We start from the raw sequence: 12,528 nt of genomic DNA, 5'->3' as shown, positions 1-12,528 counted from the left end.
GTTTTCAAGCATTGCATGATTCCACCCATTAACACTTTTAACATTTACCAAAACATTATTCCACATCCACCACAACAACCCGACCAATGTTGAGAATGTTCCCTTCCCCTTCTCACCCTGGAAAATGTACTTCTGTGATTGTCTGGAGTTAGTTTCTGATATTTTTCAGTGGAAAGGGTTGTAGGGGAGTGTGTGCCTCCTCGGGATGTGTAAGTTTGTGCGTGTGAACAAACATTCTGTTCTCGAATGCAATTCACCACTCGTCACTGCCCAGGTTTGCAGATTTACTAGCACAAAAAATCTCTGTCTAACATTTGCGAATTCCGAAAGTGGCTTCAGACTCATAAAGAAGGCTATTTGCATACGTGAGCCGAACGTGTATGCTGAAATAACTTGTTTCCGTGTGGCGCTTCTTGGCCGTGCTCCCCTGCGTCCTTGGCTTCTGGCGCGTGGCGCACCATCTGTGCCACCTGCTTGCCTGTCTCGCCCCCGGTCTCTCTGGACTTGCATGCTCAGATGATCAGATCTCTAACGAGCACCAGCAGGGTGGCAGCTCACTAAGGATCTTAAAGAGACAGTCCGTGTTTTTGCCGTGTTTCTGCTGTTTTGGACTTTGCGATTTGGCTCACCAAGGCGCCGAGTGGCTCACGAGGAGCTCGTTTGGAACGGTCCAGAGCAGCGGCTTCTGGCTTCCGCCTCTGCCTCTTTTTTTAATTTCCCTGATGCTTAGTAAATGATGTGTTTGCATCTGCAGCTTCCTGACCTTCAGGTTCACCACTGACGTGGAATTAATCAACCGCTGCCTTTTAAAATTCCCATCATCCTGTGTAATAGGATTTGCAAGCCTGCCTAATGAGAAAACAAAGGAATTAAGCCTCAGAATGCATTAGGATGCGAGTTTTAAAACCAGGCTCGGGTTATAAGCTCCTTCCTACAGCCAGGCCATTGCTCCATTGAGGCGGGAGCCTAGGAGGCAGCGCATCTGTCTGGTTTGCTAAAGACATCTTAGGAACATCAGAAAGCTTCCCTGGGAATGCATTCTGTCCATTGCTTACCATTGGCTTTGTGGTTTTGTAACTCACGCTTGCTTGCTTTCTATTTTCTGGCTTTATTTGTTTTAGGCAGCAGCGGCTCCTCCGCCATCGCCCCCATGCTAACAGCATGAAGAACTGAAAAATGACACGATAATAAACCATGGTTTAGTGTTGTTTTATTTTGTGTCAAGGAGTCTTGGGGGGGTGGGGGGTGGAAGGGGGATAACAGGCACCCACGGGGAGTGGTATGCACTGTTATCGGTGCACATGACAGTTTGGCCGGACGTATCAAGCCTGCCAAACGGTCACGCGCACTTTGCATGTTTTCACGCTGGCTGCATTACAGCCTGGATGGAGAACATGCCCAGGCTCCCAGTCCCTGTTTTCTTTGAACTTCTGGAACCAATGGAATGACCACAAGTAAAGTTAGAAAGCGTAATATCCCAGGTAGGGAGAGGGGTCAACACCTAAAAGGCGAGATTCCTACCTGAATCTGGAGAGCTCACACTTTGTGTACCTGAAAAGCAGATGGGTTGCATCTCAAGGGCACTGGAAGAGGTAACAAGAGGCTCCGGATGTAATGTGCAACATTATAGCACAACAATATACTAGTAAGATAACACAATATATGCACCCAGCACTGTTCAGATATGCTTTAAATCTGAACCCGTTAGACCTCAATACAAGTGTAATCTCCTACACATCATGTTAGGCGAACTCTGTAGAGACGGCACAACATTACAGTCGAGTGTCAATGTGCTAACAACAGCACTTACCACTAAATAACAACAAATACAAACGCTCAACACAATATTCAAGACAGAACTCCTCATAACCATCAAACTTTGAACAGATATACCACCATTGTCACTGGTCAAACCGGCTGGAATTTAACATGGAAAAGACTAGTAATTATTGGGACGTGCACACACCCGTATCCACGTTATTGTCTATCATTGGGGGAAAACTCGTAATAGGCTGTAGGGATATGAATTCTATCTCCGGTGGAGTCGGATTTCATTGGATGCACTACATTTGTACCCCTTCCTTGGACACCCACAATGAGGGCCTTAGACTCTTATCAGAATACCAACAACAACATTCACTCACACCAACATGCAACAGAACACTTCTAAACAGAGGTCATAATACCGACCAAACACAACTCCTCAACACCAGTGAGCACCTACAGTTAATAGACACACACACAAACATGCTCGCCAATGTGCAAGCCAGATATCCAAGGCAACACATAAGCCTCTTTGATAGGACTCCAACCACACCCAACAAACTTAAAACACATCTAACATTCAACAGCAAAATGCCAACTATTTTCACACTTCCACCTACAAATAAAAACTGAAAACACCACCAGGCTCCGGTCTGGGATTAAACCCAGGGCGAGTGAATAGGTACCAAGCCCTGTGGACACCACAAAGCCCTACCAATGTCCGAATGTGCACCATATACATTTGTAAACCATAACATAAAATAACTTGGATACCAGGACGTGGTACATTTCACGACTGAGATGTTCAAACAAGAGGATTGAAGGCAAGTGTCTTTCTGCATTGATTGACAAGATACTGAATTGTTTAGTGGCCTAACAAAAGGTAGGAGTTCTTAGAAGGGAAATTGTCCTTTGTTATACTTTCTCAGTTTCTCTTAGCATTAATACCACCGTTTGCTAGCTTACAATCTACGAAAATCTAAGTTCTGCCCTCATGCCTGGAGCGTGTGGACCGGGCATAGTGAGTGAACAGAAATTGTGGAAGACAAGCTCACATCTTACTTATCTATCATAATATTTGTTTCAAGTGGACTAAAAAAGGCAAACAGGAAGGGACAAGCACACAGAATGTTCAATCTCACATTTATTTACTGAAATAAATTGTAAACACACCAAGACATGCTGAGCGGGAAAAGAGGCTCCATTCCGGTCTTGAATACGAGACACAACCCATTGAAAAGCACATAGCCTATTGGTTCATTGACCTGTCAATCCTTAAGGCAGTCTGTTCGGGTTGGTTGCAAAACACAGGCAGCTGAGGCGTTGAGCACCTTACCACATACGCTGCCAACAGGGGCTGTGCTCTTTGCTTGTGGCCTCCACTCCATCTGGCCAGTCATCCCTGAATGCATATATCTTCCAACCACAAAATGGGGGCAGGAGACACGATGTAGGGCGAAAACATCCTTGGGCATCAGCGAATGCTTAGCAGCCATCACAATCTCAGCAAGGGTAATGAGGTGTGACTGTCCATGCGAGGGGCTGGTCTGGGGTACGTGGCAATCTGTAACCCCCCTTATTTGTTGAGAAGAGTGTCACACAAGCTTAACTCTAATTAGTCCCTTATTAATCAATAAACATGAGCTCTGTTGTGCTGTGGACCAATAAACCATTCACTACTATTCATTTCAGTGTAATGTTCCTGCCTTAGCTGCAATGTAATGCTTCCCTGACATTACTTTGAAATGTTAGGAGATAAGCACAGAGGAATGACGTGTGATCGACTCTACGTATGTACTACCTCGCGAGGGCCGAACTGACATACCATATCCTTAGCCTCACACAGTTCAAAGGAGTCTAGCACTTGTGCGCTTCAGGAGAGCTTCAACCCTTATCATATAAATAGCTTTACATGCAAGGACCCCGGTTCACTGCACCTGCTGCACTATTGATATCTACGCGCTGCCTGGAGCTTTAGTCCAATCTCACTGTTTGCTTTATATTAAATGGTTATGGAGAACAGGCATGCTATCACTGTGTGAATCCCAACCCGGCCATGTTTGGAGCATTGTGTTCAGTTCTTGGAACACTGTATAGAAATTGATATCACATGGTAAAAAATAATTTGAGGATGTGAATCCAAAATCATTAAATGAGTCGAATTAGAAGAACCTAGAAGATGATGGTTTACTTGAGGAAATGTTGTAACAAAGACATCCGACTAGATCCCTCATTCAGAGTGGGCGTTCAGTGTTGACGAAGCCTGGAAGTATTGATGCCACAGGGATATGAAATACAGAGGTGCGGGAATATCATGCGATTACAAGAGGCCCGCTGTTAATTACAGCGGGAATCTTTGTTCACACACCGCAGTCCCACGGTAGTTCCTCATTTTAGGCTCATTCCCCACCCGCACACTTCACCAGGTTTTAGCTGGTGAAATGTGGAAGAATGGAGATAGGGGAATTTCAGGCGAGTGATTTTACAGAAAACTTTTATTCTCATTACCCCAGAACTCAGAATGAGGGCCTGAGTGTTTTTGCCAGAGATAGGAACTAAGTAGCACAACCTCAGAACAAGGGGATAAATCCTCGCGGAGACCTAAAATCTTACTTCGCAAACATGTCTGTGGGCATGTCAAAATAGCTCCTGTAAATAAGTGCCTTCACATTTTCATGGAGCATCACTCATTTTCCTTTGCTGGACTTGTCTATCTAAAGGGGATCCGGCTTTTAGTCATCACTGGTTTCAGAGTGTTTATTGATATCTACCTTAATCCAATCTCATTGGTTTAACCACTTCAACAAACTTGACTTCCAAGAGTTTCACTCATTCCTTTGTCAATCTCTCAGATGCTTCTGTCAATTCTCAAGACATCATAAGTGTTGTTCTATACATTCATCTCACTCGTCTCCTGATCTCTGATGCGGCGACAGTCGCCCTTGCTGTTGTGACCTCAGGCTTCCTGGATTCTAGGACATGCTCCATCACTCTGGTATTACTGACCTTGAGCTCATGCTCTTCAACAGAGATAGCAATGCTAACTACCACATGGGTGGCCGCGTATTCAAGTGAAACACAGACCGAAAAACACAACTTCTGCAAAAAAAGAAGCTCCAAAACATAGACTGCCAAAATCTCGAACTCATGTAAAGTCTTCACTCAAAAATGTAGACCTGTATTTAATTCCCAAATTCAGCCAAACTCACTTGCTACATGTTTAATGTACTATTTTAAATCCCTAAAAATAGCATATTTAGGGCAAGAGCTGGATGGTTCAACATTTTTGCAGGGAGAAATGTATGTAAGGTCGAGATATTTTAGTCCATATTTTTGAAGAATATATGTTTACAGTCTATGTTTTCACCAGCTACCAAGGTACTAGATTACACCGGAGGACCCTCATTACTGATTCCTGGGGTGTAGGGTGTAATGCGTGGACCCTCTGGATCTAAGGGCCACCAGGCAGGTATTTTGATGACCTCAGAAAGTAGTGCATTAAAGAAGCAGTCTACATTTGGAAGGAATCACTTTCGGATTACTTTCCCTGACAGAAATCGCTTGTTTGTCAGGCCATCAACAGTCCAGAGTTACTGATGGAGATTATAGCTCAGGGATCTTCCATATATGCTCTGCTCAGAAAGAGGCTTGCAGCACAAGATTAGTACTTCCATCAAGCAAGTCTGGGGAAAGTGGTGGCTCTGGCTCTTTGAGTGACGCTGAATGTCTACTGCTCTCTGTGGTTGGACCATTCTGCCTAACTATGAACCTCTGTCTTTCACCCCTGGAGCCGCCTGAGGGCATGCAGTCTCAGCTTTAAGCTGAGGCATTAGGGCCCACCACCATGCAGAGGAGTTGGCACAAACCACCCTAAGCAAGTATTGGAGGTGAAGAGGGACTTCACAGTGCTTCCCCTCCTCGGTGCAACCAGGTGGAGTCCCTGTAGAGGGCTTCTGAGCAACAAATGCAGGTTTCTTCACCTTGCTTCTGCTCTGTCTGAACATCTGGTTGCAGTTAGGTGGGGCGGTGTTTGTGGCGACGGAAAGGGAAGAGGAAGTCCCATATGCGAGTTATTGTTTTGCTTCTAATCCTCTAATTAGTCCCTCGAGGAATTATTAGGTACATTCATTTCCTGCTTGTTCTATCTGACAGTTCCTTATAGCAGTTTGATATAAGCTAGTGACAACGTCTAATTCCATTAGTGTATATAATCTCCCTTCTTTGAAGTCTCTTAAGGCCTTATTTATGAAGGCCTTGCGCCGCTGGTACGTCCCTTTTTCCCATTTTAAAAGTGGCGCACCGGTGGTGCAAGGCCTTCATAAATAAGGCCCTTAGAGTCTTGTACGTTCGCAGCGTTCCGTGAATTGTGTTGATATGTTGCGCTATGGTGGCTTGAACGGTTTGCCCTCGAAGACTGAGCCCCACTAGAGAGGCTCAGACTCCAGTCACACTTTAGGATCCCAGGAACTGAATGGAGGTGACTGTAAACTGGAGTATTTGCTTCCCTCGTGATGAACACATGTATGAAAGGAAGCATCGTTAGTACTCCAGGATGTCCCATGTGGGTGGTATGTGTAACACCAAGATCCAGGCTTGTAGTCTTTCGCTTCTAGGTAAAGTGCAGGAGCAGGTTCTTTGAATTCTTTTCCACAGTGCTATTGGCACCTGTTGAGGAGCGCGCGCTGACACGGGCATATGCCTCTGATCTAGAGATGGTGCCTCAAAGGGCCTCCGAGACAGCCTCTGGTCAAGTCAAGTGGTGCATTGAGTTCAAGATCCTCTGCTTTCCACCTGAGGCGATTGCGAGTGCAGGGTCTGCTTATCAGGCCTGGTTGCAAGCCAACATCGCTGCGGGAGTGCTCAGATTAGGGCAAAGCCACGTGCATCAACCAGTGCTTTGAAAAACACTGGCATAAAGGCAGGACCACTGCCGTGCTTGGTCTATGGTACAAAATGCGCCCCTTACAATCTCCTGCAAATCCCAGACACTGAAAATGCCCTAAAAACACTCAGACCTGTTCTTATCCAGTTAGTTGAAAATAAAAGGCATCCAGAATAAGTTGTTTGCAGCACACGTTGACAACATGAAACAAAGGCCTTCAAACCTGACTTTTGTAGCAAAGAAGATGTAGAAGAAGGTTGCCCAAGAAGAAATGTATGAGAATTATCCCTTTTGCCACATCCTTCAATCCATTTGATCTCATTAAAGAAAACCTAAGCCTTTGCAAATACACGAGTGATGCAAAAAGTGTCCACATGTTGTAAACCAAAGTAACTTGGCAGTGGACATCTCTTGCTTTTAGCGACCTAAACGTTTGCTTGTGGTTCATATTAAACCAAGCACCAAAGAGGAGGTCCAAAACTTTACATTGAGCCTCCTGAGCCAGGTCAGGAGTTTAACACAAACCGTGTTTCTATAAAAGTAGAGCCAGGCATCCATAATGAAGCTGCTGAGTCAGTTCCATTGTCTGGCACCAACTGTGTCCCCTCACAGCCATCATCTTCCTACTGGTGCATGCAAGACCACACAAGGCTTACATTCATAGATAATCACCAAAGAAGAGCTCGAGAAGTTTAAATCGAACCTCTGAGCCAATATCATACTTTGGCACCAATTGCGTCACTCAGTAAAAGTACCATTGGCTATTAATGTCATACTGGTGTCTGAAAGTCCTCCAGATGCTTCTAAATGAGAGCCAATGACAAAGTCCAAAACTTCATATCAAACCTCCTTAGCCATTCAAATAGTCTGAGACAAACTTTGTCTCTTTATAAACTTTAGAAGCCATTGTCGTCATGCGGGCTCCATGAGACCTCCAGTCACTTATAGCAGTCCACAGTCCACTCCACTAAGATGGAGAAGAGCCAGTCATCTTGGACCTTGCAAACATGCTACTTCTTCATTTTGATGCCGAGGGAAAATGTTGCTCCTTAAAAGTCTCATTTGGAAGTATGTTGAGATTTATGTTTCCACTTGTTTCACTAATTGATGTCATCATTTCAGTGTTAGGTCTCCTAAAATTGCTTTATGATACACAAATAAGCTGCTTTTGTCCCCATATCAAGAACAGAGGAGTACATGTATCGACCTCTTAGACCTCTTTGATCATAGAAGATGTTTGTTTGCTTGCAAAGGTAGCATCCACATAGATAGGCATTGAAGTGACACAGTGAATATATTCTTGTACAGAAGTACAATAACCATCTATTGACACAAGCCTGCCATATAATTAGGACTGTTATGATAGAAATGCTTAGAAGTCATATAGAAGATGAACCTGAAATATACAGAGGGCAAGATAAGCCCGGCAAGAGACAGCAGGCCACGGGCAACATGCACGCTCAAATACATTATAATATACTAATCCACTGGTTGTAGCACATTTGCCTGTGTCCTAAGACTAAATTTAAAACTTCAAAACATGCCAAGCGAGAGGCTGTAGTTAATTAGTCTAAAATGCCATAAGTCTCAAAATAAAACTTCAAAATTGTTCTCAAAATCTGCTTGGTGGGGGAATGGAGTCTTTAGAATGTAATGATTGAGGCTTCTTTCCCAGTACCATCTTTCTTCCTTGTCTCCCTTTCCTCTTGCTTCACTGTATATGTATTGCTTTTTCTCTCCGTTCTCTCTTTATGTTTCCTTTTTATGTTTATTTTGTTTTTTTCAACTCCATGTGTTGCAATCATTTTCCTGTACTACTTAACTATGAGGGGTTTCCCAACCAACAACACCACTCTATGTTGCATGCCAGCTAGTTCCATTTAATATAAGTCCCAGCACATCCATGCATACATTTTGTCCCATAGTCTCCTTTGGAGAACCAAGATGGATGCTGTGTGAGCAACTAGGACTAATGTCATAAACCAACCGCACTGAAGAAGCATCTGCCAACCACGTCTGTCTGCACATGTCCAGAACATGTAAGTCAAGACTTCCCATGGGGCTCAGATAGCCAAGGCAGTATTTGGTCCTCATCCCAGATGTATCCTCTGCATAGGTTCTTAGCAGTGAATATTAGGCAGGAGATGGAGGATTCATCTTCAGAGACACTTTAAGGCATAGGAAAAGTGGGATCTGGCCCACGCCCCCCAGCTCCAGAGGGGCCCCCTCATTAAACGTTCAGGACAGCTTCCACTCTGTCTTAAGTTAAAAAATAAAACATTTTGTTTTTACTTACTTACTTCCTTTTTTTTTTTTTTTTTTTATAGCCAGCCCTGGCCGTCTGGCCAGTCTAACCCCTGCCTGAGAGACAGAGAGACTTTAGGAAAGTACCTATATTATTCTGGTTTGATTCAGCAAGAGTGCACATGCAACCGTCTGGTTCAGACTGATAATCTTCTGTCCCTCTGGTGCTGGCCAGCCAAAGAGAAACTGTTTGCTCCAATGTTGGGCCCAGATGTAGGCTGGTAAAAGAAGAGAATTGTCAATGAAACAACCCAAGTCGTTGAGTGCGTACATTTGCAGAAAGTGGATAATAAATTCAGAGTTGTGCAGAGCAAGGGCACCCAAATTATGTTTGGCCTAGGGATCCCAACATTCTTAAAATGTGCCTGATGTGGGTTGAACCTTGGAGCTCAGGATTTAGAGGCAGAGTTTGCTTCGTCACTCTATTTTTAAGGTAAGCTTATTAAAGAACAACCTGGTGACCACGGCTCTTAACACTGCAGAGTTCTAGGCAGCTCTGTCTGATCAGATCTTGAGGGTGGAATGAATAGGAAGTATAACCAGGCATTAGGGTCATTCCTCCTAGCATTATAGAACTCCCCAAGGCATGCTTCAGTAGCAACGGGCAAGATGCTTCTATGTCGATTCAAAGGTACGTTCAGCCAAGAAACTAAACAACTTCTTTCATTTAGTTGTCATTATTTGATTAATTGGTTGCTGTACTAGCATTGCTGTGTTAGCATCATCCTTCTACGTATCTGATCTAAATAAACAATATATATTTTGAATCTATGTATTTGCATTTTCGTCTGGAATATATTACCAGTATTAATCTGTTGTTTAAACTGTATAAAGAGATTTAGCTCCGTTCTCTTGGACCCGTGTAGGCCTTGATTGGCTTTGAGGAAGGACTGCATCCAGGAAGGGACCCACTGAGTGGAGATTGAACAGTTCAGTGGAACAGCATCCACCAGGAGCTGACAGCGAGTGCCTTATTCAGGTCCTGCAAGCCCCCGGTGCACAGGGTCACAGAGCAAGCCTGGAATTCCTTTTAGAAACAACCTTGCTAGTAAAGGTAGATATTGGCTTTCTAGCCAAAGTAAAATCCTTATCACTAACAACCTGAGTCCATTTGAACAGATGGACTCTGGAAAAGGTAAGAATTCTGTCATGGTCTACAAAACCAATGGCTCTGTCGAGAGGGTACTCATTTGATGTGCAGCCCAAGCACCACTCCACTTAGTCAATGAGGAACAGAGTCCCCCTACTATCCCAAAAGTGAGCAGTACACTATGCAACTGTTTGAGGAAGCCTCCTCTGCATCGCAAAAAAGAAAAAAGAGAACAACAGAGAAAGCATGTGAGGAAAAACAAATTATTCTAAAAGCAACTTGATAGAAAAATGTGTATGAGTAGGTAGGATAGAATTGGTTTCCAATTAACGAAGTGGAAGGAAGCCAGGATACCCTTCGCTATTTCCTATTAGTGCAAAGGGCAGAGCAGAACTTGCATCATTCGCTGCTTTCAAGAACTGAATAATCAGGGTTTTTGGTCCTCAGCATGGCACAGATGTTCTCCGTTTCTGTGATTTTGCAATCTGAAAACATGTGGGTGTAATTCTCAATAAATGTTACTGTCTGCAGAACAACCTTCGGGGCCTGAATGAGCACACAGTCTGTTACCATAGCAGCCAAGCCCTATTTCCAGTAAGTCACTCTTTGAAAGCCGCCTCTCTGTTCTCGGTATTGGGCATTGGGCTTCTCCTTGATGGTTTCCAACCATAATTTTGAGGTTTGATTATCGCCCTGCCAAAATACCATGGCTAAAATACCGATGCATACAGTATTGTGAAGATAAGTACATATAGGTATGCGTAGATTTGCTATTCTTAATTCCACAGCTCTGTACCTTAGCAAAGTGCATATCGGCACGGTACACAGACTTAAGAATAGTACACAGAAACTTACCGGTACACACTTATCACAATATTGTGGGAGTGGATATTTTGGTCTCAATATCTTGGAAGATCAATATCTTGGTCTTTGCCATTCTGACTTGCAACTCTTCGCCTCCCTCCCCGTAAACACCATAGATGAAGCTGCCTTGTTGGTACCTTCTTCATTCACAAGTTACATCGATACTGGCTCTCCTGTCCGGTTCACCGAACAGCCGAGGGAGGAGGTTGGACAAAAGCGACTCAATACAGAAATCTGAGATAATCAGACGCTGCACTCTTGCTGGGCTTGGGTGCGGGGGGGGGGCTGCTGCAGTGGCAAGTAGGCCACAGAACAAAGTGCAATACAAAAACCCCACACAAAACTATTGCTGGAAAGTGGACTAGTGGAGGAAGTGTGGTAGATACAAGGCAATTTAGCAGCTCTTGTGCTTTACCATTTCCAAATTGATTTGGAATCCTGTGTTCAGATATTGGAAAACATGACATAGATTCCAAGGAAACTGTAGGCAGGAACACTTTGCCTCCCTGTTGTCTAGGTTCTGGAATGCTTGTAACTATTAGAAGAAACACCCAACTTCCCTTGCCTCTGAAGGTCCTTCAAAGCTCTTAGGTGTATGCCCCCTTTTTCCTGCAAACCTTACTGAAGCCCCACATACCATTCATCCTCCTTTCTCCATTACTGTCGTGGGACAGCCGGAGTATATGCAAACTTTCCCCATGCCACATCAGAGATGTTCTCATTGGTTTTTAAGGGTGGAATGGAGACCTACGCCAATGGAAAAGCGCTTGGTGGTCTTATGATCCCAGCATGGTGTTTCCTTCACAGTGGTAGAATCCCTTTATGTACTGTGTGTCTGCTACAAAGAGACCATGTCTGAGCTATATGAATAGAGTCTATACATATACATCTGAATGCAAGTGACAGAAGCTGCTGAGTTATCTGCAACTGGTGTGAAGATAAATTGGGTACCACTACATGATGTCTACAGTTTGCTTTCCTTTGATTTTGCCACTTTTCTTTCAATCTGCCCCAAATCCTGCTGAAGCATCCACGAGACAAAGCAAGAAGAGGATTTTGGACCAAGGCAGCAGGGTGAGCGAACCGGGAGCAGAAACGAGGGGGCTAGGAGAGAGGGAGCGTCCATCTCGCTGTTCCTCAAAGATGAGGAGGGATAGGCATGCACCGACTAAAGTCGGGACTCAGCGGTAGGTCAGGCAAACAGGTCACATTGGGCTCATTCCTCAGTCCTTGCAGTTTTCATCACAGACTCCCTGTGCAGTCAGCTCGACCAGGGCATTGTCCAAGTAGTTGGGATCAGGATAACCGTGGCCAGTGAGGTTGGAGCCAAATTCTGTCTTGTGGTGGATCTCATTCCAGACAACCGTGTCGGATTCTCCTGTTGTGTTGGACACTCCGATTGTAAAGATAAGTCGGCGTTCCCAGGCTACGATCAAAAACTTCAGGACCTGTTCAGAAAAGGGAGGGTAGAATCAGGTATAGAACATATTAAGCAGGCATTACGGTACAAAGATGTAGCTTAGGGGATTTATTGTTCCCCATAGATCCCTGCTGACACCTTTGTAAACGTATGCAACCTAGCAGTCATCCTTGATGCTCAACTCTCATTGATTCTACAAGTGAA

The 12,528-nt window shown here is 44.3% G+C and overlaps 1 protein-coding gene across 2 annotated transcripts in view; it reads right to left on the bottom strand.

The window, feature by feature from the left end:
* Positions 1-2,890: 2,890 nt before the first annotated feature.
* DTX1 (deltex E3 ubiquitin ligase 1) overlaps positions 2,891-12,528 on the bottom strand; it is a 313,999-nt gene continuing 304,361 nt past the window's right edge. For both annotated transcript variants that reach the window (XM_085636106.1, XM_085636107.1), the window contains exon 10: positions 2,891-12,352. In XM_085636106.1, coding sequence (XP_085492232.1) covers positions 12,128-12,352 — 225 coding nt within the window. In that variant the 3' untranslated portion in view covers positions 2,891-12,127. The remainder of the gene's footprint in view (positions 12,353-12,528) is intronic.

The sequence above is a fragment of the Triturus cristatus genome, chromosome 11 (genome assembly GCF_964204655.1).
Source record: "Triturus cristatus chromosome 11, aTriCri1.1, whole genome shotgun sequence".
Classification (NCBI taxonomy): domain Eukaryota; kingdom Metazoa; phylum Chordata; class Amphibia; order Caudata; family Salamandridae; genus Triturus; species Triturus cristatus.
This window is presented reverse-complemented; position numbering and strand designations above follow the sequence as displayed.